Genomic DNA, 26178 nt, shown 5'->3' with positions numbered 1-26178 from the left:
CCTGCCCACATGGGTTCAGGGCAGTGTACAATGTCATATATAACATCATCAATAATTTTATTGATTTATATTTATATTTAAAATCCAAAATCAACTTAAAACAATTCAATTTAAAACCTCAATATCAGCAGCACTTTGCACCAGAACCTCTTCCGCTTCTGCCCAAGCCAACTATGATGCAGCTGCTGGAGCCTTGGTTGAAGATGTGCTCTCTGCCTGCCACGCTCTGGACCAGCTGCAGTTTCTGGAGCAAAGATAAGGGCAGGCCTGCGTAGAGTCTAGAGGTGACCATCACGTTGATGGCTTGGTGTTCTGGGTCAAATAGAGTCCTAGTAGCTCGGCTTGGTAAAGGTGGGAAAATGCCAGGCACACGACTCTGGAGACCTGCACCTCCATAGTTAAGGAGGCACAGAAGACCACACCCAAGTTCCCGGCTGAGGAAGCAACCAATAGTTGAACTCTGTCCAGGAAGGACACCCGTGCTTCTACAGCTGGTCCTTTTCTACCCAGCCACAAGACCTCCATCTTTGAAGGGTTGAGGTTCAGGCAACTCTGCTTGATCCATCCTGCCACTGCTTCCAGACATCTGGCAAAGCTGTCTGGGGATTTATCCGGGCAGCCGTCCATCAGGAGCTAGAGCTGGGTGTTCTCTGTGTATTGGTGGCACCCACGCCTGAACCCCCAGACTAGCTGGACAAGCGGGCACGTGACGATGTTAAACAAGGTTGGGAAGACAAGAAAAAATGGCAAATTTGGAGAAGGGGGGGGCACACAATTGTTTTTTTCCGGTTCATTTTCCTTAATAACCTTTCCCCTAGCTTTCCCCACTCTTGGTCATGCTTCTGCCTCATTCACAGACAGACAGAGCACAGGTACCCTTAAGGACAAGTATGCCTTTGTACGGGGGGGGGGGAAGCTGAAGCTGTTGGGCATGTTCTACTGCACTGCCCTTTTTATTACAATCCCAGGCATTATTTTATCGCTCCTATTCTCCAAAAACAACCAGGTCAATCAATGGAATCACAGGTTTTCTTCCTCCTTTCAGACAAGGAGATTGGGAAGATGGATAGCAGGACCGGTTTCTGTGCAGCTGCTAGAGCCTATGGCCACATTTGTATATTTCAGCCTAAATCTAAATAAATAATACTGGCCACACAATGAGAAGAGTCACTGGAAAAGGCAATCATGCTAGGAAATGCTGAAGGCGTGAACAGCAACGAGACAAATAAATAAAATAATGTTAAAATCCCTTCACCCTTGGTGTCAGAGAAGTATCCGAAAGTGACGGCCTCTAGAGAGGAAAGATCAGGGAGTAAAAGGAGGACTGGTCTCTCCCATCCAAGCTCCCTGTTTGAGGTCCAGCTTCATAAAGGAATGGGGCAGGCAGGCAGACCAATGCACATGCCTGCCCATCACACAAGGGGCCAGAAGGGACCTCTTCCCTGGTGAGCCAGGGCTCCTGCACAGCTACAAAGTCAGACTGGCTCAACCTTGTAACTTAAGAGTCACGCGCTGTAGCAGAGAGGCCACTGTTACCTTCCTCAGATCTCCTCCGGAGCAATACTCCATCGCCAAAAGGGGGACATCATTGACAAGGAAATTCATCTCTTCAGGCACGTCACAGGCCTTTACGACATTGGGGTGGTTCAGCCTAGGCACAAGGGCAGAGAGAAACGACACATCCACAGTATTGTATGAAGAGCAGGGGAAAGCAGTCTGCAGCCGTTTGAAGATGAACTATTAATGGGACGGTTCTCTCCACTTTCCACTAACAGCACGAGCAGTTTCTTTGGAAAACTGATTTTAAGCAGGATGCTGGTAATTAGCAGTTTGATAAGAAAATGGAAAACGCTATATTAACAGAGTACAGATGTGCAGTTTACTGAGCTTGCCTGTGGAAGGGGGTGCTTTTTAAAAAAGGAATGAACTTTTCTTGAGCCTTTATGCTGTTATCCCTTGCGGAGTCAGACAAGTGAGGGTCCATCTAGTCCAGCTTCCTGTCTCAAGAGGTGGCCAACCAGTTCCTCTGGAGGGCAGAGTCAGAGGCCTTCCCTGATGTTGCCTCCCAGCACTGTTATTCAGAGGTCTGACTACGGGGGTTCCATTTAGAAGCTACTGAAGGACCTCTCCTCCCTGAATTTGCCTACTTCCTTAAGGCACAAACAAAATGTAACACTGAACACAAGTAAAGAAAGGGAACACCTGACCCACCTCAGTTTTGTTTTTTTTAAACTTGTGACTAGCTTTCCTGTCAGAGAAGATTCAGATGCATTTTCAGAGGTCTTTCATTCATACATTTTAGATGTATTTGAACACAGACCCAGACAAAGGCCTTCAAAAGCATTTGTATCTAGATTAGTTGTCATGTAACCGTCTTACAGAATCAGAATCACAGAGTTGGAAGGGGCCATACAGGCCATCTAGTCCAACCCCCTGCTCAACACAGGATCAGCCCAAAGCATCCTAAAGCATCCAAGAAAAGTGTGTATCCAGCCTTTGCTTTGCAAACTTAAATGGACTCCGGGGAATGGTAGAGGACAGGAAGGCCTGGAGGATCATTGTCCATGGGGTCGCGATGGGTTGGATATGACTTCGCACATAACAACAACAACAACAAGCCTTTGCTTGAAGACTGCCAGTGAGGGGGAGCTCACCACCTCCTTAGGCGGCCTTAATCATTCATTCAACAGATATCCTTTTATATGTCTTCAGTACTTTTATAGACATTCTGTAAATCACACTGAGGGGCAGAAACAGAACCTACCAAAGGAAAGAATGTAACACAACTGCATTTGTTGTGCTATCTGTCATTATTATGTGCTGAGTAACAAAAAAAATGTTATAAATAAATAAAGTGCCTTCATCTCTACAGAAGTAGAGGCAATCAGGTGCAGTTTAATCTAAAGCAACTGATACTTCAAATACTACCTCTTTTAGAAGAGAAAATATTAAACCCAGGTAATTCCATTATATTGTACTGGGATTTTCCGTACAGATTGACCCCTCCTCCAAAGACAGCCTCATTTCCACCTCTCTCTTATCAGGCACATAATGGAGGAGAGAAAACAAGAGTTTCTTTGCTTGCATACAAAACAAAGGGAGCCCAATGGCACCTTTAAGACTAACAAAGTTTCATTCACGGTTCAAAATCTTTAGGGCATCTGGTTCTGGTGGGGCCCTGTGAAGAGCAGGGGAGCTGCAGTACCAGCAGCCCGGGCGGGATGGGCAAAGGTGGCCCTCCATGGACTACAGTTCCCATGATGCCCTGCCAGCGAAGGCACATCTGGAGGGTCGCCGTTTGCCCACGCCCGGTTAAGAGTGTGCCGCGCCCTCCCTGAGAGGTGCAAAGAGGCGGGTCGGGATCCGGACCCCCCTCCCCTCCCCTCCCCTCCCCTCCCCCCCCCCCGGGCTCACTTCTTCATGATGTGGATCTCGTGGCACCAGCGCTCCTGGTTCCTCGCGCTCAGCTCCAGGCGACACGCCTTCACCGCCACGCGCGACCCCGACTCCTGCCCGGGGGGGGGGAGAGAGAGGGAGAGACAGGCACAGGGGGCTCAGCAGGGACCCCTCGCAGGGCCCGGTCCCAGCCTCCCGCCGGGAGGAACGCCCGCCCCGCCCCGCCCCGCCCCGCCCCGCCCCGCCCCGCCCCGCCCCGCGGGCCTCACCCGGTGCTGGTAGAGGGAGACGTTGCCGAAGCCGCCCGTGCCCAGCCGCTCCCGCATCTCCCAGGGCCCGCAGGGGGCGCCAGGAGGACCCCCCGACCCAGACCCCGCCGGCACCCGCGCCATCCCCCGCCCGCTCGCCCGCTCCTCTCGCGAGACTCTCGCCCCCGCCCCGCCCACACACGGGAAGCCCCGCCCCCGCCCCGCCCCGCCCCCCTCGGACGGCCCCACGCCTCGGAAGGCCGGCGGGAACCCCCGAGGGGCAGAGGGGCCGAGGAGGCGGACACGGGGGGAGGGGAGGCGCCTTCGGGGGAGCGGGGCAACCGAGGCCTCACGCGGCGCCTGCGCAGGTCCCGCTCCTGGAGGGGAGCCCGGCCCGGTAGACCCCCCCCCCCGGAGGGCCGGCGAGGATCCGAGGGCGCCGGTTCAGCTGGGAAGGGGCTGCCTCGGGAGGTGGGGAGCGCAGTCTCCATTGAGCAGGGGGTGGGCTAGATGGCCTCTGTGGCCCCTTCCCACTCTAGGATCCGAGGGCGCCGGTTCAGCTGGGGAAGGGGTCCCCAACCTTTTTCGGGCCGAGGACCGGTTGGGGGGGGGGAGGGAGGCCTGGGGACCAGGCGGTGGGGGGGGGGGAGAGGGAGGCGTGGGCATGTTTGCACCTGATGGGGCCTCGCCCCTCCAGCACGGCGCCGGGGCCCACCAAAGCGGCTGACACTCTTTTGCATGCTGAGCGTTCCTCTGGGTAATGATAGGGGCAGCTGGAGGGAGGGAGGGGAATCTGCAATATCCAGCATTTTGCAGACTCTGGGCATGCAAAAGTCCCATTCAGAAAAAGATCCTTCCCAGCTCCCCGGTCCAGAAGCCTCCATGCCCTGCAGGCAAGCTCTTTCTGCATACCTTTATGCTCTAACTCCGAGTAAGAAAGTTCAACCCACTCAGCACCCATCTTAGCAGAAAGAAAGACATTGATAAAGACATTCTTCATCACCCCAAACACCCTGCATACTTGCTACCAAACTAGTGAGAAAAAAAATAAAATGCTTTAAATATTTTGCTCTGCAATTCTAGCATCCATTAAAAAAAATCCATGCAGCAAAAAAACCAAAAAGGAGAGTCTGCTACAAAAGCCTGATTTCATTTTTCTCCATTCCAATTCCTCCCAGCCTCCGAGAATCAACCAGGTGCTTAGAAAAACTTTGCCTCTGATCAGCTTTTCCCTGTGCCAGGGAGGGGGGGGCGGAGAGGGGAGGCGGGAAGTGAGGGCAGCTTGCCTTCAGGACTACTGGCAAGCCAGCCAATGCGGAGGGAGTCACAGGGCAGGAGACGGGGCAGAGGCGTCTAACTTTCAGCAAGAAGAACAATAAAATCAAAGTCCAGCAGCACCTTTAAGACCAAACAAATTGCAGAGGAAAAAGATTTTGGCAAGGAGTTGAGCGCTGTGCTGTGTGCGCAAAGGGCAGCTCTGCGCCTGCGCGTTTGCACTCGTGCTTCCGCGCCAGGACCTGGGACTGATCAGCCGACCCTCTTTTGCAAAACAAAGACCCCCTCCCCCCCCCTGCTATTTGGCTAAGAAAGAGCTCGCACGAACATTGAAATGCCTCCCTGGAGGCCTTTCCCAAGCCGAGAGAGTTTTTCCAAAAACGCCCACTCCCCTCTCTTGAGCCTCCAATAGGAAATGAAATCTGTTTGCAGCCTCTGCTCCACTGAGGTAAATTCTACAGCAAAACTTTGCAAATAAAAGCCAGAGACTTTTCTGCAAGCTCTCCGTGCATTCCTCTGGGTAGTGATAGGGGCTGCGGGAGGGAGGGAGGGAGGGGGAGAGGCACCCTCTTAGCAAAAAGAAAGACATTGATAAAGATATCCCAGTTCCGCCCAGCCTCCGAGAAGCAACCAGGTGCTTAGAAAAACTTTGCCTCTGATCAGCTTTTCCCAGTGCCAGGGAGGGGGCGGAGAGGGGAGGCGGGACGTAAGGGCAACTTGCCTTCAGGACTACTGGCAAGCCGGCCAATCCGGAGGGAGATGGGCCTGGCCTAAGGGCAGAGGCGTCCAGCTTTCGGCAAGGAGTTGAGTGCTTCGCTGCGGGCTTGCTGCACCGGGCCTCGGGAACAATCGCGCCGCGGGGGGGGGGGCCGTGCCAGCTGTGGCCCAGTACTGAGAACTTCACGGACCGCTACCGAGCCGCAGCCTGGGGGTTGGGGAACACTAAGCTGGGGAATGGGCTGCCTCCGGAGGTGGGGAGCGCATTCTCCATTGAGCAGGGGGTGGGCTAGATGGCCTCTGTGCGCCTTCCCACTCTAGGATTCTAGGAGTCTCGTTCAGCAGTGGAAGGGGCTGCCTGAGGAGGTGGGGAGCTCCCCCTCACTGGCCATCTATAAGCCGCGTCTGGACAGATCCTTCTCCTGGATGCTGGAGGCTGATCCTGCACTGAGCAGGGGGTGGACTAGATGGCCTGCATGGCCCCTTCCCACTCTAGGATTCTAGTTCAGCAGTGGAATGGGCTGCCTGAGGAGGTGGGGAGCTCCCCCTCACTGGGGGTCTTCAAGCAGCGGCTGGACAGATCCTTCTCCTGGATGCTTGAGGCTGATCCTGCACTGAGCAGGGGGTGGGACTAGATGGCTTTTAGGGACCATTCCCACTTTAGGATTCTAGGAGTCTAGTTCAGCAGTGGAAGGGGCTGCCTCAGGAGGTGGGGAGCTCCCCCTCACTGGCCTTCTTCAAGCAGTGGCTGGACAGATCCTTCTCCTGGATGCTGGAGGCTGATCCTACATTGAACAGGGGGTTGGACTGGATGGCCTGGATGGCCCCTTCCCACTCTAGGATTCTAGGAGTCTAATTCAGCAGTGGAAGGGGCTGCCTAGGGAGGTGGGGACCTCCCCCTCATTGGTGGTCTTCAGGCAGCGGCTGGACAGACCCTTCTCCTGGATGCTTAGGCCGGGGGTCGTCAACCCCCGGTCTGCAGCTTGGTACTGGGCCGCCCGCAGCCACACCTGCCTCCCCCCCCCCGCAGCGAGAAGCTTGCCAGGCCACGAGTTAAGTGGCTGCTTTGCTCGCGGCCCAGCTAGCTTCTTGCTGCGGGGGGGGGGGGAAGAGGCAGGGCGGCCACCGGCACACATGCCCAGAGCTGCCACAGATGTGCATTTGCGCCCCCTGCTGGCAAAAATGCATGTGCGCAGCAACTCCATGCATGCGCATTAGCATCCCCTGCTGGCGTAAATGTGCATGCGCAGCAACTCTGCATGTGCACATTTGCGTGCAGCTGCACAGTTACACGGCTCCCGGGCGACCAGCTCTCCGCCACCCCCGGAGGCAGTCCTCGACCACAAAAAGGTTGGGGACCGCTGCTCTAGGCTGTTCCTGCCTTCTGCAGGGGGTGAGACTAGATGGCCTCTACACACACTTCCAACTCTGGGTTTCTATGATTCTAAGCAGTTTGGGGCTCAGAACAAAAAAGAGGAAGTTCAGCAGCAGAACGCAGGATCTCCTCCGCCCTTTGGAAGCTGTGGGTTCTTCATGCAGTGGGAACATAGATGTGGAAGTGCACAGAGATGACAGTAGGAAATATCCATTTTCCATGAATGTATCAGATGGCGAGAGCTCAGCATCTGGCAAAACCGCACTGAGCAATAATCCTGCACCGCATCCCAGGAGACAAGGCACAACAGAGATGTTCAAAATAAATAAACCCACTCCTGAACTGTTGTGCCACTTCTCCCTAACTGAGCCCCATCCCGTTTCCAGAGCTGTCAAACTCCAGGCAATGGATGGAGAATTTCCAGTCACCCCCAGGCTGCAAGAATCGGTTCCCATGGGGAAAATGGCCCCTTTGGAAAGCGGACTGGATGGCCATGTCCTCCCCCCCTTCCCTCCCCCATCTCCATTCCCAAAATCTCCAGGAATTTCCCAACCCAGAGTTGGCAGCTATAAATGCTGGCTTTCATATTACAATGCGGCTTGAGGTGGAGGCAGCTATTTGACATGAGCTGTGCATACGTGGGGCACAGTGGATCACAGGCAGCTGCAGTAATCCAAAAATCGTCACTGAAAAGGATGCGGATTATTTCAAAGCCAGGATTGTTGCCATAGTAACCCCCAGCCCTCCCCGCTGCATATGGCTGACAGCTCTCCTTTGCCTGCCGTTGATTAAGCTGGCCCTACAAACAGCCCCAAACCCCTGAATGCTGAATCTCACAATGGACCCAGTGGCTTCGGCTGTGGAATATCCTTCAGTAATCCTTATGGCAGAGGAGGAAGAAATAACCAACATTTTACCCATCTGTGGCTCAGTAAGGGGAGCTAGAATGGATGCTTTCTGTCTAAACTATTTTGGTTTATCCGGCCTTTCCTCCTCCAGGGTACTTGGGACGATGATCTGTTTTATCCTCACAACACCCCTGTGAAGTAGGCTCAGCTGCCCCAAGACTTTGGGGTCAGCCAGGGACTTGGGCAGTGGGATGCTGCGCCAACCATCCCAGCAAGGGCAGTGCCAGCAGTGCCAGTGCCCAAGCTGTTCTCGGAAACACCCAAGCCACCGATCCCATTCCCTCCAGGAGCCAAGTGCAGGAGACGGGGCCAAATGCCAGCCTGGACAACAGGAGAGCCACGTTGACCATTTCTGTGACATCCTGATGCTGCTCCCGCACCACGTGGCAAGGCTGATGTGGCAGTGGAGACACCCATTCACACAACCTGATGCTCGCTGCAGGCACAGCTACCTGGAAGCAGCTGGCAGGCAGGAGACCCCTGCAGTTAGTGACCCCTCAAAGACACCACTGCAGCCAGGGGACCCCAGGACACCATCCTGCTGCGTTAGCTTCTGTCTCTGGGGAGCTAAAGTGGCCTGTGAATCCCAGGAGATTCCCCAGCCCAGCAACATCACAGCAGCGGTTTCTCTCCATCGGATTCAGTCGAAGGACGCTTCAAGGTCAGGGTCTCGGGGAGAAGTCTTCTGCATCACCTACTGCTTGATCCCTTCGATCAGGGAAGGATGGGGGCTTAACCCGGACCTTCTGCATGGCGATCTACCTCTGAGCTGCAGCCCCTTTTCTGAAAGAGGACCCTCTACAACTTTGAGGAAGGATGAGAGAAATAATGAGACACCTTTTATCACAGCCATGTTGCCCACGGACATCCTCGGCCCCAGGAGGACACCCAGCAGGCTTCCGGGGGGGGGGAGGTGTGGAGAAGCAGGCCAGGCTCTCCGGGTCAGAGGCCGCCACTCAACTCCTCCCCCGCACTGGCTGCCATTGCGGAATGATTTACTGCACCTTATCAGCCTCTCTGTAATAAGGCTAAGGAAACAGAATGTAAGGTGAAGCAATGTTCTGCACTGGCATACTGAACATGCAATTGAAGTGTGTTCTGCGTTCTTCCGTTTGGTGTGCCCAGATTACGGGGAGGATTCAGACCCCTCCACCTGCCATCCGTAAGTTCAACCGGACAACTGATACATCAAGTGAGGCTGCTGCTCAGGTGTGGAGCTTCCTTAGGACTTGTGTTACAACCAGCCCTTCTGCCCCTGAGCTATGGCTCCTCCCATAAACCCAAACAGGAAGAAAGCCCCCACCCCAAAAGACCCAAGTGCCAAATGTAGTCCAGCACCTAGTCACGCGTGCATGCAGATCAGAATGCCTTGCAAATTGCAGCCATGTTTACTACTGCAGGACAATCACAAACGCGCACCTGAGGTGAGCCAGCGAGGCACTCAAAGGCGACTTCAGAGGAGGCCAGTCCGGGAAAGCTGATTTAGTGGGAACGGAGAACTATCACACTTTTTGATTCTTTCCTTACCAAAGAAACGGATTGTGGGAGTGACACACTCCAGAACTGCCACGTGTTCTTCCATTGATTCCTGGCACGTTTAAGGCAGCCCTTTCAGGGCAGACTCTGCAGTTCGAGGCCCCCAGCGTCAAGGTGGGTCTTCTGCCGACTCCATATTTGAGCAAGCCACAATCTTGATAGATGCAGCCCGTTGTCAGCCAGCCCCGGGTCCTCACGGCAGCAGCCTCTGCAGACCTCGGTCAGTGGTCTGTAAAGTTGGCCTTTCTCTTTTCCACAAAGGCGCTCATCCCCTCTTTCCTGTCATCCTGAAACAGCCAAGCAGGATGTGTCACAGATCGGGAGGACCCCAGACCGCCAAAGATGGGGGAGGCCTGTGGAAACTCTCTCCCAGGGAGGGGTGCGTGGCTGGAAGAGAGGCGGGAAAGGGGCAGCAAGATGAACCGGGTGTCGGGTGAGAAACACAATTCCTGGACAGAGAAACTACTCACTGTAGCAAACGTAGCATGGAAGAGTATCTTCTCCCTTTTATTCCCCTCGGCTAGTGTGGTCTCAAAGGCTGAAAAGCAAAGGGGCCAGGTTAGCCACAAGGGGATCTGCCAGAGGGAGGAGAGTGTGTCTGGGAGGCCCAGGCTCCAGCCCCCTTCTGCTGGGCAACCCTCGGCCAGTCACAGGCCTGCCCCCTAACACAGGCATGGGCCAGCAGCAGGGCTGAGTGCCGCCCCTGCCATGCGCAGATGTGACGCTCCTCCCCTCGCATCTCAGGGCAAAAGGGGGAGGAGGTTCCACGTCGAATGCACAGGCCTCTCGACCTCGGCGCGGCTCCCCTCCATCCGGCACCTGCGTTCACAGCGTCCTTGGCCATGGCAGCCACCAGCTTGGAGTTCCCCGCAATCTTCTCTGCACAGCTGATGGCTTCATCTAGCAGCTTCTCCACAGGAAAGACTTTGCTGACGAGGCCTAAGGAAGGGGGGCGCTCCAGTTATCACACACGCCGAGGACTCAGTGGCCAGCAGGCCCCAGGACAAAGCGCAATGCCCTGCCCACGGTCCAGGCCTCTGACAGGCAAGGTGCATTGCCCATCATGTCTGGGGACTAGGGGTGGGCGCTTCGGTGCCCCAAGTGATGGTCACTCACGGCACAGCCAGCACTGCACCACAGGGGGGGAGGGAGGCGCGGGTGTTGGCGCACCAGCAAGCGCGGAGCTCCTGTGTGCACCCACCAGCACGCTCCCCCATCATGGCACGGCACTGGCTGCATCAGGAGCGACCGGCCGCTTCGTGAGCCAAAGCGCCCAACCCTACTGGTGACCAGCTTGGGCGCCACGGCCAGCCCACCATTTGGGGATGCAGCAGCTGGGCCCCAAGTCACCAAATGGAAGCGTCAGCAGCCACAGGGGGCTGGATGGCGGAGAGGCCAAGCTCGCATCTGGGAAGCTCTCTGTTACCGCCTGGCACAGAAACCAACAGCCCATATTACCTGCCTGCTTGGCCTCCTGAGCAGAGATTCGCTCCCCAGTCAGGATCATCTCCATAGCCAAGGACTTGCCCACGGCCCGGGTCAGCCTCTGGGTCCCACCAGCGCCTGCAAAAGGTTAAAATGGGGACTACTGTGCAGAGCTCCCTCCCAAGGGCTCTGTGCACGAGGAGCTAGAGGGAGAGCCGGCCTCAAGGGAGTAAAGCCGAGAAGCATCCTGCGAGGGGGGCCAGGGGCTGCAAGTGACAGCATCGCAGCCATGCCCACCTCCCCGCCCTCATCTGGGAGAACCCACCCACTCTCTCTAGGCAGTCGTCACTGACCAGCCTCCCGGGTTATTCTGCCCAAAGATGCGCTCAAGCTGTCTACTACAAGTCAACAGAGGTCCATCAAGGCCAGATGGCCCAAGACGGGCAGCAACTCCCCAGGGCCACCTCCTGCCTGCTCCTTCTACCTGGAGATGCTGGGGACTGAGCCTGGGACTTTCTGTATGCCAACCAGGTGCTCCATTACTGAGCCATGACGCCTCCCCAAAGAGAGGTATTTCCCGTTTTCCAAAAACTTCTGTCTACAGCCTTGTGTCTGGCTTTGTAAGTCTCCAGGAAAGTTTGGAAAGGTTGTAATCTATGAGCTGTTCACGTTGGGGGAGCAAGTGCCCAATGCAGCCAGCGGCCGAGCATCTCCACCCTCCATGAAGCCAGCGGGAAGCAGTGAGACTGAACACAAGCCCCCGACCCCCGACTTAGAAGGTGTTATATGCTGGGCACCAGCAGGGACAGACTGGCTGGATGCAGGTGTGCAAACCAAGGTGCTGTTGTCATTTTACAGCAGTTGCACAGAAGGTCTGTCTGGAAGAAACCAATGTTTTTAAATCAGAAAAGGCAGGGTTGTCTGATTACAACCGAGCAGATGCCCATGGCCCTTGCTATTCCCCCAGTGGAACATTACCTGGGATGGTTCCCAAAAGGATTTCTGGTTGCCCAAACTGCGCCTTTTCCCCTGCGTAAATGATGTCACACATCATGGCCAGCTCACAGCCACCACCAAGCTGATGGATAAATTAAAATACAGATATTTTTAGAAGGGCTGTAATCTAGGGAGAAAGTCAAGGTTAGCATTTGCACAATTCCTGCTTCTCATCTGCACTGAGATCATGCCTCAGAAGGAGGGATCAAGAGCATCACCTGTCGTCTCTGCAGAAATTAAAGGGAGAACGTAATAACCCAGGGGTAGTCAAACTGCGGCCCTCCAGATGTCCATGGACTACAATTCCCATGAGCCCCTGCCAAACTGAGTGCCGCAGTTTGACTATCCCTGCAGTAACCAATGGATTGGGATCCAGGTCTCCCTCCCTCCTCACCCCCCCCCCCCAGCTTAGTTTTTGTATAGAATTAAGCATTCAGGCTCAGCCTCTCCCAAGCACAAACATTGTCCTGCTCTTGGTATGTCGCCAGGAGCACAACAGGACTAGGGAGTATGTTTGGTGTCGTGGTTAGGAGTGCGGACTTTTAATCTGGCGAGCTGGGTTTGTTTCTGCACTCCCCCACATGCAGCAAGCTGGGTGACCTTGGGCTAGTCACAGCACTGATAAAGCTGTTCTGACTATCAGGGCTCTCTCAGCTCCACCTACCTCACAGGGTGTCTGTTGTGGGGAGAGGAAAGGGAAGGCGAATGGAAGCCGCTTTGAGCCTCCTTCGGGTAGAGAAAAGCAGCATCTAAGAACCAGCTCTTTTCTTCCTCTTCCTCCTCCTCCTCCTCCTCCCCATTGGGCACCTGGCAGGCCTCCCGCCTGCAGTGGGCTCAGGCTGCACCAGATGTTTCACGAGGGCTCCCGATGCTTCCTGGCTCAGGCTTCTCCCTGTGCTTCCCTACCCCACCCGGGGAGCCTCCCGGCCTCCCTGAGATGCCTCTGCTGCCAGGAGGCTTCTCCACAGCCCAGACTCCCATGTCCAGAGAAGCCCAGAAAGGCTGGCACTGGCAGCAGTTGGCTGGTACTCATTCACTCGAGTGGCACAGCGCTGAATCCTAACGGGCCAAGGGAGCTCTGCAGGACAGCCCTTGAGAACATGGGGCAGTTGGGTACTCGTGTCTGCCTCCTGCCATGCTCTGCCTTCTCAGCTTCCCTCATCCCAGCAGGGCCTTCTTCAGGTCCCATCCTGCAAACGTGAAAAATCAAAAACTGCCCATATGCATGCACTTTGTTGTGACCCCCACCCTCTGGGGTCAGGAAGACCCCCACTCCTCTGGCTTTCTGCACATACAAAATGAAGCCAAGTTTGAGTCTAGTGGCACCTTCAAGACCTACAAAGTACACACTTTTGTGTGCAAGCACACCTTTAAAACCAACCAAGCTTACACTCAGAATCAAACTTGAGAAGAAATGAGTTTTTGTACCCCACTTCCTTCTATCCAAAGGAATCATAGAATAACAGAGTTGGGAAGGGACCTCCTGGATCATCAAGTCCAACCCCCTGCACTATGCAGGACACTCACAACACTATCCTCATCCACTGTCACCTGCCACCTGTCTCAAAGCAGTTTACAATTGGCTACCCTTCTCCCCACAACAGACAACAGAGAGCTCTGAGAACTGTGACTAGCCCAAGGTCACCCAGCAGGCTGCTTGTGGAGGAGAAGTGGGGAAGAATGCTGGAAGAGAAAGGAGCAAGTGACGGGTGGGCTCTCCTTCAAAAAGAGCTCTTGCAGGCTCAAGCCATGCCTATTCCAGCAGGGCGGAAACATGGTGGGGATCCCAGAAGCCTACTGGGATGAACAGAGAACTTCAGGAGGAGCTAAAGAAGAAAAGGGAAAAGTTAAAGAAATTGAGGGAAGGATGGGAGATACACTTCTGGGTGGCAGTGTGTGTGATTGAGATCTTGGGGTACTTGTGGACTGTAAGCTAAATGCAGACAATGTGATGCAGCAGTAAAGAAAGCAAATGCAGTCTTGGGCTGTATCAAGAGAGGCATATCATCAAAATCACAAGATGTCATAGTCCCACTGTATACTGCATGGGTCTGACCCCACCTGGAATCCTGTGTGCAGTTCTGGAGGCCTCACTTCAGAAAGGATGTAGACAAAATTCAGAGGGTTCAGAGGAGAGCAATGTGGATGATCCAGGGCCTGGGGACCAAACCCTGTGAGGAAAGGCTGAGGGACTTGGGAATGTTCAGCCTGGAGGTTGACAGGGGACATGATTGCTGTGTGAGTATTTGAAAGGTTGTCAGACTGAGGAGGGCAGGAAAAGGTTCCTGTTGGTAGCAGAGGAGAGGACCCACTACATGTAGACTACATGTAGAACAGTGCCAGCTAGATCTCAGGAGAAAAAATTCACAGACTAGTTGTAGTGAGCTCCCCCTCACTGGCCATCTTCAAGCAGCAGCTGGACATATCCTTCTCCTGGATGCTTGAGGCTGATCCTGCACTGAGCAGGGGGTGAGACTAGATGGCCAACTGTATGATTCTATGACTCAAACCTGGTTCTCCAGATTAGAGGCAGCTGCCTCTTAACGGCTACACCTAGCTGGTTTTGAAGGAGTCAGACTTGGTTCTGTTGCCTCAGACTAACATGACTGCCGACCTGAATCTATCTGTTGTTGTTGTTAGGTGCAAAGTCGTGTCCGACCCATCGCGACCCCATGGACAATGATCCTCCAGGCCTTCCTGTCCTCTACCATTCCCCGGAGTCCATTTAAGTTTGCACCAACTGCTTCAGTGACTCCATCCAGCCACCTCATTCTCTGTCGTCCCCTTCTTCTTTTGCCCTCGATCGCTCCCAGCATTAGGCTCTTCTCCAGGGAGTCCTTCCGTCTCATGAGGTGGCCAAAGTATTTGAGTTTCATCTTCAGGATCTGGCCTTCTAAGGAGCAGTCAGGGCTGATCTCCTCTTGGACTGACCGGTTTGTTCACCTTGCAGTCCAAGGGACTCGCAAGAGTCTTCTCCAGCACCAGTGTTCTTTGACGCTCGGCCTTCTTTGACGCTCGGCCAGAAACCAGTGTTCTTTGACGCCTCAATTCTTTGACGCTCGGCCTTCCTTATGGTCCAACTTTCGCAGCCGTTCATTGCAACTGGCAATACCATAGCCTTGACTAAACGCACTTTTGTTGGCAGGGTGATGTCTCTGCTTTTTAGGATGCTGTCTAGATTTGCCATAGCTTTCCTCCCCAGGAGCAAGCGTCTTTTAATTTCTTTGCTGCAGTCCCCATCTGCAGTGATCTTGGAGCCCAGGAAAATAAAATCTGTCACTATCTCCACTTCTTCCCCATCTATTTTCCAGGAATTGAGAGGGCCAGATGTCATGATCTTTGTTTTCTTGATGTTGAGTTTCAAGCCAACTTTTGCACTCTCCTCCTTCACCCGCATCAACAGGCTCTTTAATTCCTCTTCACTTTCTGCCATTAGAGTGGTATCATCTGCATATCTGAGGTTGGTGATATTTCTCCCTGCAATCTTGATCCCAATTTGTGACTCTTCTAATCCCGCCTTTCTCACGATGTGCTCCGCATACAAGTTAAATAGGCAAGGTGACAGTATACAGCCTTGCCGAGCTCCTTTCTCAATTCTGAACCAATCTGATTCCATGTTCAATTCTTACTGTTGCTTCTTGGCCTGCATGTAAGTTTCTTAAGAGACCATTAAGATGCTCTGGTATTCCCATCTCTTTAAGAACTTACCACTATTTGTTGTGCTCCACACAATCAAAGGCTTTAGCATAGTCAACGAAGCAGAAGTAGATGTTTTTCTGGAACTCCCTAGTTTTCTCCATGATCCAGCGTATGTTGACAATTTGATCTCTAGTTCCTCTGCCTCTTCGAAATCCTGCCTGTACTTCTGGCAGTTCTCGGTCCACATATTTCTGGAGCCTAGCTTGTAGGATTTTGAGCATAACTTTGCTAGCATGAGAAATGAGTGCAATGGTGAACATTTTGAACATTCTTGGGCATTGCCCTTCTTTGGGATTGGAATGTAAACTGACCTTTTCCAATCCTGTGGCCATTGTTGAGTTTTCCAAATTTGCTGGCATATTGAGTGTAGCCCTTTTACTGCATCATCTTTTAAGATTTTGAATAGTTCAACTGGAATGCTGTCACCACTACTAGCTTTATTGTTACTCAGACTAAAGCCCATTTGACTTCACATTCCAGGATGTCTGGCTCCAGGTCAGTAACTACCCCATTGTGGTTATCAAGGATGTTAAGCTCGCTCTTGTATAGTTCTTCTGTATAATTTTGCCAACTTTTTAAAATCTCTTCTGCTTCTGTGAGGTCGCTACTATTTTGGTCCCTTACCATAGTGATCCCCAACCTGTGGGCTGCGGACCACATGTGGTCCTTTGACTAATTGGAGGTGGGCCCCAATGGACGCCTTCTCCCCCCCCCCCCGCCCCAGCCCTTTACTTCATCCCCCCGGCCCTTTACAACACACTTCGGGTGTCCTTGTCTCCCATCACTCCCAGATGGGACTATCTCGTTGCAGAGAAACAAGCTCAGGGTTCCCATTGATTTGTCATTGTCATAAGTTAAAATTTCCATGAAACTAAAATGTTCCTTACATTCATTGTTGTGGTGTGTCTGTATCTTATTTTGAAGGGATGTTTAAACATTACCATAGCGATCAGAGAGCATTAGGGCAGAGGTTGAGAGTAAACTATCCCCCCGATGGGCCTCAGTAAATGGCGTTGAGTGGTCACCGGTGATAAAAAGGTTGGCGACCAGTGCCTTATCATACCCAACTTTGCATGAAACGTTCTCTTCATATCTCCAATTTTCTTGAAAAGATCTCTGGTCCTCCCCATTCTATTGTTTTCTTCTATTTGTTTGCACTGTTCATTTAAGAAGGCATTCTTATCTCTTCTAGCTTTTCTCTGGAATTCTGCATTCAATTGGGTGTATCTTTCTCTTTCTCCCCTTGCCTTTCACTTCCCTTCTCTCCTTAGCTATTTGTAAAGCTTCCTCAGACAGCCATTTTGATTTCTTGCATTTCTTTTTCTTTGGGATGGCTTTAGTTGCTACCTCTTGTACAATGTTGCAAACCTCCGTCCATAGTTCTTCAGGCACTCTGTCTATCAGATCTAATTCCTTAAATCTATTTATCACCTCTACTGTATATTCGTTGGGGATATGATTTAGTTCATACCTGAGTGGTCTAGTGCTTTTCCCTACTTTCTTCAATTTAAGCCTAAATTTTGCAACAAGAAGCTGATGATCTGAACCATGATCAGCTCCTGGTCTTGTTTTTACTAACTGTATCGAACTTCTCCATCTTTGGCTGCAGAGCACATAGTCAATCTGATTTCTGTGTTGACCGTCTGGTGATGTCCATGTGTAGAGTTGTCTCTTGGGTTGTTGGAAAAGAGTGTTAGCTATGACCATTGTATTCTCTTGACAAAATTCTACCAGCCTGTGCCCTGCTTCATTTTGTACTCCAAGGCCAAACTTGCCTGTTATCCCGGTTATCTTTTGGCTTCCTACTTTAGTATTCCAATCCCCCATGATGATAAGCACATAATTTTTTGGCGTTGCTTCTAGAAGGTGTTGTAGGGCTTCATAGAACTGGTCCATCCTCTTCAGCAGCAGTGGTTGGGGCATAGACCTGGATTACTGTGATGTTGAATGGTTTGCCTTGGATTCGAACTGAGATCATTCTGTCATTTTGGGGATTGTATCCCAAGACTGCTTTTCCTATTCTCTTATTGACTATGAAGGCTACTCCATTTCTTCTGCAAGATTCTTGTCCACAGTAGTATACCTGGTGGTCATCTGAATTAAATTCACCCATTCCTGTCCATTTTAGTTCACTGATTCCTAAAATGTCGATGTTCAGTCTTGTCATTTCTTGTTTGACCACGTCCAGCTTGCCTTGATTCATGGATCTGACGTTCCAGGTTCCTATGGAATAAAAATCTTTACAGCATCGGACTGTCTTTTCGCCACCAGTTCCCTCCACAACTGAGTGTACTTTCGGCTTTGGCCCAGTAGCTTCATTCATTTTGGCGCTACTCGTACTAGCCGTCTGCTCATCTCCGGTAGCATATTGGACACCTTCCGACCTGAGGGGCTCATCTTCCGGCGTCATATCGTTTTGCCTTTTGTTACTGTCCATTGGGTTTCATGGCAAAGATAGTGGAGTGGTTTGCCATTTCCTTCTCCAGTGGATCACCTTCTGTCAGAGCTCTCTGCTACGACCTGTCCGTCTTGGGTGGCCCTGCACGGCATAGCTCATAGCTTCACTGAGCTACGCAAGCCCCCTTGCCATGGCAAGGCAGCGATCCTTGAAGGGGGCCTGAATCTATACAAACTGGAATTATTCAAGAGGGCTTTTTGCACAGTTAAAAAGGATTATACTATATTTAAATGGTTCAGAAAGTGACCTTGGTAAAGAGAGGAGGACTGTGGCCGCTGCTACTGTCCTGGTGCCAGTCCCTGCAAGTCTGCTTCAGACTACGTAGTTTCTGCACCATTTAAAAACTCTTGCTTTGTTTCAGATTTCTTTCCAGACTTTTGTAGCCCACCCCATCTTGCACTGTTTACTGTTGACTCTGCTTGACTTGTGCTGTGCACTCTGCCTTGGATTATGACTAGACAAATAAATACACTGCAAGGTGCTGGAGAACTTGGGGAATGGCACACATCTCATAACTGGCTGGTGAAGCATCAGTGCTCTCTCAGTGGTGCCTCTCTCCTGCCCTTGGTTTTAATTGCTGTTCTAGTGTTTTTATAGCTTTGGTTTTAATGATGTTTTTGTGTCTAGCTTGAATACGTTTTCAGATGTTTTGGAGATATACGTCTTATCTGATGAGGGCTGAAAGGTGGGCCACACATTTGTGAAATAATTAAGTCTGGAATGAAGCTAAGAAGCCCCTTGCTGCATCAGATCAGGGCTCACCTAGCTGAGCCGCCAGCAGGCATGAAGTGGCGTGTGGGCTCTCTCTGCCCAAGGCAGCTGTAAGACCTTCACACATGCCCAGGCCCACACCGGGCCGGACAGGCAGATCAGTGTGGGAGGCAGGGAGGCACAGCTCTGCGAGAGGGGGGCAAGCGACTGGCTCTTGAAACCACAGACACACACAAAAGAACAAGCCCTGGGCTGTAGGGCTGAGGATTTTCAAAGAAGAAATATGGTTAATTGCAGGCCGAGGTCAGACGGAGAGGCGACTGTGCAGAGACTCACAGCATATCCGTTGACAGCAGCGATGACCGGCTTCTTGGTGGTGGACACCTGGTTCCAGTGAGTCAGGAAATTCCCGCTGTAGCACTCCTGGAAGGTCCTGTCTTGCATCTCTTTGATATCTGCCCCAGCTACAAGAGAGCAGGAGGAGGACCAAGAAGCACAACCGCTGGCCGGTTTCCAGGCCTCTCCCCGTTCTCCTTTCAAGTTCCTCCCCCACCCCCATTTCCCATGCTGGGGGCGACGTGGGCTCCCCAAGAGGGAGGGGCATCCTCAGTGGCCCAGTCCTCTCCCAGCAGTCCTGCTGCTGCTTGTATGCAAAGGCATCACCGCTCCAACCGGCAGTCTGGCTGGTCTCTGACATGGCCGGAGCGTGACCCATGTCAGGAAGAGGAACGGCAGGTGCGGCCTCCCTCGCCAGGGATCTCAAGCAGGGTCCCACCCTGCCTGGCCCACCTCCTACCTGCAAAGGCTTTCTCACTGCCCGTGATGACGATGGCCCCCACGTGCGGGTCCTGCTCCAAAGCGTCCAAGGCCTGGCCAATTTCACTCATGAGGCCGTCACAGAGCGCGTTCAAAGCCTTGGGACGACTCAGCTGGATCACGCCCACGTTCTGTTTGGCGCCCTTCTTTTCTACCACGATATACTGGAACTGGACACCTGCTAAGGCAAGGCGGCCAGTCACTCCCAGCTCTTTCCAAAAGCCTCCCTCCCGTAGCACAGAAGCCCCAAGGGCCTGTTCCATGCCAATCACGGGGCAAAGAGGGCGGGGAATATTTGCAAACAACCCTGCTGACATTTATCTTCCAAACGACCACCTTTCCTTGTGGCTTGACCTTATAGTTTAAAAGAGGCCGGCCATTCAACCCCCCTGGAAACCCCTGGCACACGGGCCAGGCCCTCTTGGAAGAGCTCCACGGAGGAGTCCCGTCCCCCCCCCCCCGCCATCTGGGAGCCCCTTCTGCAGAGCTGGAGCTACAGTGGGAAAGGCCAGACAGGCCACCCACAGTGGGGAGGCCGGCCCAGGGGGCTTCCGGAGGACTCTCGTGGGCAGCAGTGACCGGGACGGACGGAAGTCATGTTGCGTGGTGGGGGGCCGGGGGGGGTCACTGAAAGAGACTTTCCTGTCTGTTGACGAGTTCCTCTCTTCCAGAGGCCGTGACAGAATTCTGCTGGGGCTGAGAGTTGTGTCCAGAGCAGCCCAATTCTGTTTCCCCTTCTGCTTGGAATCAACAGTGAGGGTTCCTGCTGTGCACCCCCCCCCCCTTCCCAAACACGGGCAGCTCCGGACCCTTCGCTGCCTCCGGCCACACGGGCTCAGGGGGCGGGGTTGAGTGTCCCCACCCTCTTCGGCAGCCCTCCCCCCACCCTGCTGTTTGCACATCTTTCACAGCAGCGCCCTGGGCCGGACACTGGCAGCAGCCGCTGGTCTCATGATCAGGCACCGGGGGGGGGGGGCTCGCGGGGGCAAAAGTGACCCAGGAACAGGCAAGAGGTTGTTTCCCTGCGCAGTTCCCAGCAGGAGGCAGCGCGCCCCCCTCCCCCTCCCCCTCCCCCTCCCCCCCGGCCCTCCCGCTCCTGCTCCTGCGGGGGGGGGGGTCGGGCGCGTGGTCTCCCCTCCGCGATGGCCGGGGGGGGCGGGGGGGAGGGGTCGGCCGGCCCGAAGGTCACGGAGGAGGAGGCGGGGGCGGCCCAGCGGAGCCCCCTCCGTCCCGTCCCCCCTCCCCGGGGCTGGGCTCACCGGCGGAAGCGAGGAAGCGGCGGAGCGGCGGCCCCGCGACTCGGGCTCTGGCGGCCCAGGCCGGGCGGGAGAGAGCGGCGGCGGCGGCGGCCATGGCCATGCTGGCGGAGGGCGGGGAAGGGAAGGGAGGGGCGGGGCCTCGCTCGCCCCGCCCCCCCGGGAGGCCAGACGGAACCGGCTCCACCCCCCGCGCGCGGCCAGCCGGGCGGCTTCGGCCACGCAGTTCTCCCCGAGCTCCCATGCTCTGGGGAAGAGGGAGTGCCGCTTGGGGAGGGCAGAGCGGCTAGGAAAGGCCAGCCCTCCTCCCCGCTAGGAGACCCTCCCCCACCCGCCCCCCCAGGCTGGCCCTTCCCACCCCGGCATGCCCGGCCCGCGCCCCTCATCAGCAGCGCCCCCCTCCCCCCCGCGACAAACCTCCAAAGGCCGCCCCCCCCGGCACCCCTCGGGTCTCCAACGCTCCCCTGAACCGCTGAAGCAAAAGGGGGGCCGCCTTCTCTTGGGGGGACCCCTACAGGGCCCCCCTCGCCCCAACGCTTGGCGTCCCGAGCCCCCTGCCGCCTGCCAGGATGAGCCGAGCCGAGCCGAGGGAAGCCCCTCCGCCGGGCCGCTGGAGGCACAGAGGCTGCAGGAGAGCCGCGCGGAGAGCCATGGAGCAGGCTGGGCAGGAGCCTCAGGCAGGCCGCCCCCCGAACAGCTGGAGGCCGACACAGACCGCCTAGTGGGAAGGAGCTGGGCAGCAGAAGACAGACGCCAAGGCTCCGCAATGGACTCAGGAGAGGAGCTGGCTCTTAGATGCCCCTTCCCTCTACCCAGAGGAGTCTCAAAGGGGCTTCCATTCACCTTCCCTTTCCTCTCCCCACAACAGACACCCTGCGAGGGAGGGGAAGATGAGCGAGCTCGGATATTACTGCTCAGTCAGAACAGCCTTATCAGTGCCATGGCGAGCCCAAGAGAACGGGGTGGGACTAGATGGCCTTCATGGCCCCTTCCCACTCTAGGATTCTAGGAGTCTAGTTCAGCAGTGGAAGGGGCTGCCTAAGGAGGTGGGGAGCTCCCCCTCACTGGCAATCTTCAAGCAGCGGCTGGACAGATCCTTCTCCTGGATGCTGGAGGCTGATCCTGCACTGAGCAGGGGTGGGACTGGATGGCCTGCATGGCCCCTTCCCACTCTAGGATTCTAGGAGTCTAGTTCAGCCGTGGAAGGGGCTGCCTAAGGAGGTGGGGAGCTCCCCCTCACTGGGGGTCTTCAAGCAGCGGCTGGACAGATCCTTCTCCTGGATGCTGGAGGCTGATCCTGCCCTGAGCAGGGGGTGGACTAGATGGCCTGCATGGCCCCTTCCCACTCTAGGATTCTAGGAGTCTAGTTCAGCCGTGGAAGGGGCTGCCTAAGGAGGTGGGGAGCTCCCCCTCACTGGGGGTCTTCAAGCAGCGGCTGGACAGATCCTTCTCCTGGATGCTGGAGGCTGATCCTGCCCTGAGCAGGGGGTGAGACTAGATGGCCTACATGGCCCCTTCCCACTCTAGGATTCTAGGAGTCTAGTTCAGCAGTGGAAGGGGCTGCCTCAGGAGGTGGGGAGCTCCCCCTCACTGGCCGTCTTCAAGCAGCGGCTGGACAGATCCTTCTCCTGGATGCTGGAGGCTGATCCTGCCCTGAGCAGGGGGTGGGACTAGATGGCCTGCATGGCCCCTTCCCACTCTGGGATTCTAGGAGTCTAGTTCAACAGTGGACGGGGCTGCCTAAGGAGGTGGGGAGCTCCCCCTCACTGGCCGTCTTCAAGCAGCGGCTGGGCAGATCCTTCTCCTGGATGCTCGAGGTGGATCCAGCATTGTGTGAGGGTTGAGCTCGATGGCCTGTGTGGCCCCTTCCTACTCTGGGATTCTTTGATTCCAATCCAGGCAGAGCAGCCCAGAATGTCTATCCTTTCTTGTTCGGACTTGCCTTGTGTGGGAGTGGCTGGTCGAGGGGAGCTGTCAGGCTCTGCTGTCAGGCTCTCCACAGGACCTTCGGAAGTGACTCCTCACCCCAGCCGCCTCCCACTGACCGGCTGCAGAGGGTGCCGCAAGAGAGTGGGCAGCTGCAGCCCTCCTTCCTGCCCTCCTGTGGCTGAGGAAGCCACCAGGGAAGCTCCTGGGCCAGGGACTCCTGGTGGCATCAGCTGGGTCATAGGTGCTGTGGGTGTGTCTGGCAAAGGGCACTGGAGTTGGCATCAAGACTTTGCCGTTCACTGAGGCTGTCTCAGTCCCTGGGTACGCCCAGGAATTTCGATGTGGATGAGGGGCAATAGGGACGATCCGTGGCGCTTGCAGATGACACCCAATTGAGAGGAGTAGCGAACATCCCAGAACATCCCAGTCTGAGGCCTTCATGCTGTTCTGGAGGCCTCACTTCAAAGGGGCAGTGGACAAAATGGGGAGGGGGCAGAGGAGAGTAAGGAGGGTGGGGGGGGGGTGCGGGGGACTGTTCAGGCGGGAGGAGAGGAGGTCGAGAGGGGTCTTCTGCTGTGTGAAGGAGGGTGGGCAGCAGAGGGAGGGATTCAAACCCCCTGTAGAGCCTCCTGGCCAGAGAGCAGGATTCTGCCCCCCCACACACACACACACATTTTGCGTAGTTCAGCTGGGGAAGGGGGCGCGGGGAGATGGGGGGCTCCTCTCACTGGCCGCCTCCGAGCAGCGGCTGGACAGATCCTCCTCCTGGGTGCTGGAGGCAGGTCCTGCACGGGGAGGGGGCGGCGAGGGCCCGGCAGAGATCCATGCAGAGGTGTGGAGAGCCACACTTGCCCCCCTGGCCTGGGTGCTGTGCGGGGCCCTTCCGCTCCCGTGACGTCGCCGTGTCCCTTTCGGAGGGAGGCAGCGCCTCGTCCTTGGCCCGGAGCAGGCGGCGCTTTCCCGCCTCGTGGCACGCGGCTGCGGCGGGGGGAGCCGGGCCCTTCCCCACGGCTCGTGCGCGGCGCCGCTCCGCGGCGGGGGCAAGGCCGGGGACGCGCCTGGGGACGCGCGTGGGTGGGCTGCGCCGGGCGAGCGAGAGGAGCGCGGCGGCGCTGAACGTGTCCGAGCCCCCCGCCCGCCCGCCCCGGGGAGGAGAGCCGCGCGCCGCCGGCAGGTGGGTTCGGGGAGGGCGCGGGGGGGGGGGGCTCGTGGCCGGAGTGGCTCCGCGGTCGGCCGGGCTCCGGGGGGAAGGGCGGGGCGGGGGGGGGGGTCGGCGAGGCCGTGGTGCGTTGGGCTGACGGGGCGCCTGGCCTTGCTTGCCTTGCAGGAGCGGAGGATGGCGCTGGGCCGGAGGGGGGCGCTCTGCTGGACGCTGCTCCTGCTGGCCGCCGCCTTGCTCGAGCCGGCGGGCGGCAAGGGCGGGCGGGGCGGGGCGCGGGGGGCGGCGCGGGGCGGGCGGGGCAGCCCGCGCCGCTCCAAGGCTCCGTCCCGCTACGGCTCCTCGGGCGGGTCGCTGCGGGTGGCGGCGGCGGCGGCGGGCGGGGCGGCGGCCGGGGGGGCGGCGGCGGCGGCGGCAGCCAGGATGCGCTGGGGCGGGGAGGGCGGGCCGGGCCCCGAGGGGCTGCACGCCGCCAACGGCACCGGGGAGGGCAGCTACGGCCCCCGTGCCTGGACCGCCGCCGCCGCCCCCCTCGCGCGCCCGCCCGCCCTCCTCCTGCTCTGCCTGGCCGGCCGCCTCGCGCTCTGAGCGGACCCGCCCGCGGGCTGCTGCGCGGACCCGCCGTCGGAAGCCCAGCCCGGGAAGCGTCTGCGGCGGTGCTCGGGTGGAGCCAAGGAGCCCTCGCTGCAGCCAAGCCAAAGACCTCCGGCGGCGGCCGCTCCAGGGGCGGGGAGCCCTCCCGCGTCTGGCGACAGTGCCAGGAGCACGCGAACCCCCGCGATGGGCGCCTCCTCTCGCTTTGCACAGCCAAGCTACGCCAGCGGCCCCGCGAAGATGCTCTCAGATGCCTCCTCGGCACAGGAACCGGACAGGGAGCGGCTGGTGCTTCTTGCGGCTGCAAATTAAGGCACTTTGTCAGTCCGGCCCTCAAGTGGGAGCAAAGCTGGTGTGGATGGAAGAGGGCCCCGTCTGCAGGCTTCGCATGAAGGATGATCAAGCTCCTCCCTGGCAAGCCCCTGCTCGGGGCACTAGAGTCGGTGCTTCCAGGCTACCTAGCAAGACGGGGGAGTGGCCGGCCTCATCACCATGGAAATAAGAAGGCAACTTAAAACATCCATATATTAATAACTTGTGCCTCCCTCTAGTTATTTCCTCCAGGTTCCGTAGGACGGTGCTCCCCAAGGGTGCTGGGACACCTGCTGACACCCACCAAGGCTTCTAGAAAGTGCCTGGGCCAGGTGTCCTTTAGCCCAGGAACGTTTCTGATTGGACATTGGGGAGTTGGTTGGCTGCACCTATTTTTAAGAACTGCCACCACAACACAAAGTTCATCATCACTGTGAGTGTGACAGTCATTTTACGGTTGGCTCCACCCACCACACTGCATCAAAGATGCCTGCAGAATCAGAAAGCGTGAGGACCCCCCCCCCCCCCCGCTGTAAGAGGCACCACGCTTCAACTGCTGAGAAAGCCAACCACCTATTGGAACAGTCTCAGCCAAGTCAATAGCACTTCCATCTGAATTCCATTAGATCACTCCGCTCCACTGTTGTGCAAACCCGGTGAGATGCCGCTCTCCAACCCAGGGACCTCAGGGTTAGCTGCCAGGGGTGGCTGCCCTCCTGCCCACCCAGCACCCCTCTAACTGCCCAATGCTCAGCAGTCACTGCCAGCTCCTACACAAAGCCAGGCTCAAGGTACATAACTGCACTTGTTTTCCTATGTATCTTGTTCCACTTAACGTCCCTTCCCCAGTTACAGTCGTGTGCAGAATTGAGCCAGCAGCTCGGTCCTAGCACACAGAGAAAAATGTAGTTCTTAAGTCCACTTCTCCTGGGACCAGATGTAGCTGGACTATTACTTTCCCAGTAAGTTTTGTAATGTGAAGACCTCCAACTGGATGTTAGTAACATTGGTAAGAACTCTACCAATCCTTTGTGAGTTTGCTAGGGGGAGGTGGGTTAAGGTGAGTTCACTTTCCTCCATATAAATGACATTTTACAAGATTACTTCTGTACTCCAATCATAGGTTTGTTTTATTGGAAAAATTGGAGGCAGGGGAGAGAGAATGGACGGTTTTGTTATGCTCTTATATAACCTTTCTTTGTAAGTGTTTGAAGGGTGATGTGGAAATAAAAATTGTAACATTTGTGTTCATATGGTTCTTTAAAGAGCGCATAGAGGTTGTGTTTTCTAAAATCCCATTGTAAAAGGGTTTTCCCTTTAAATGTAATGAGAATTCCCTCCTCCCCCCTTACGCAGGTCTATTTCGAA

General features: G+C 55.7%; 3 protein-coding genes across 4 annotated transcripts in view; 1 reads left to right on the top strand and 2 right to left on the bottom strand.

The window, feature by feature from the left end:
- The window catches only part of CHUK (component of inhibitor of nuclear factor kappa B kinase complex), a 39179-nt gene extending 35381 nt beyond the window's left edge, over positions 1 to 3798 (bottom strand). The window contains exons 1-3 of the mRNA XM_077351023.1: positions 3666 to 3798; positions 3415 to 3509; positions 1537 to 1651 (exon numbers count right to left, since the gene is read on the bottom strand). Coding sequence (XP_077207138.1) covers positions 1537 to 1651; positions 3415 to 3509; positions 3666 to 3788 — 333 coding nt within the window. The 5' untranslated portion in view covers positions 3789 to 3798. The remainder of the gene's footprint in view (positions 1 to 1536; positions 1652 to 3414; positions 3510 to 3665) is intronic.
- A 5490-nt stretch (positions 3799 to 9288) lies between these two features.
- Positions 9289 to 20975, bottom strand: ECHS1 (enoyl-CoA hydratase, short chain 1). Of its 2 annotated transcripts, none has more exons than XM_077351022.1 (8): positions 20820 to 20975; positions 19541 to 19738; positions 19081 to 19208; positions 11859 to 11958; positions 10914 to 11018; positions 10275 to 10394; positions 9926 to 9993; positions 9289 to 9742 (listed from the first exon to the last, which is right to left on the bottom strand). In XM_077351022.1, the coding sequence occupies exons 1-8, from the start codon at positions 20917 to 20919 to the stop codon at positions 9677 to 9679; spliced, it is 885 nt and encodes a 294-aa protein (XP_077207137.1). In that variant the 5' UTR covers positions 20920 to 20975; the 3' UTR covers positions 9289 to 9676. The 2 variants fall into 2 exon arrangements, with proteins under 2 accessions (XP_077207137.1, XP_077207136.1); XM_077351021.1 differs by having other exon boundaries at positions 19541 to 19741; positions 20820 to 20959.
- Positions 20976 to 21180: 205 nt separating this feature from the next.
- Positions 21181 to 26075, top strand: SPRN (shadow of prion protein). The gene is made up of 3 exons (XM_077350989.1): positions 21181 to 21537; positions 23671 to 23919; positions 24073 to 26075. Exons 1-3 carry the CDS (start codon positions 21181 to 21183, stop codon positions 24490 to 24492), a joined length of 1026 nt encoding a protein of 341 aa, XP_077207104.1. The 3' UTR covers positions 24493 to 26075.
- The last annotated feature ends 103 nt before the right edge of the window (positions 26076 to 26178 follow it).

Source organism: Paroedura picta, chromosome 8, assembly GCF_049243985.1.
Source record: "Paroedura picta isolate Pp20150507F chromosome 8, Ppicta_v3.0, whole genome shotgun sequence".
NCBI classification, from domain to species: domain Eukaryota; kingdom Metazoa; phylum Chordata; class Lepidosauria; order Squamata; family Gekkonidae; genus Paroedura; species Paroedura picta.
This window is presented reverse-complemented; position numbering and strand designations above follow the sequence as displayed.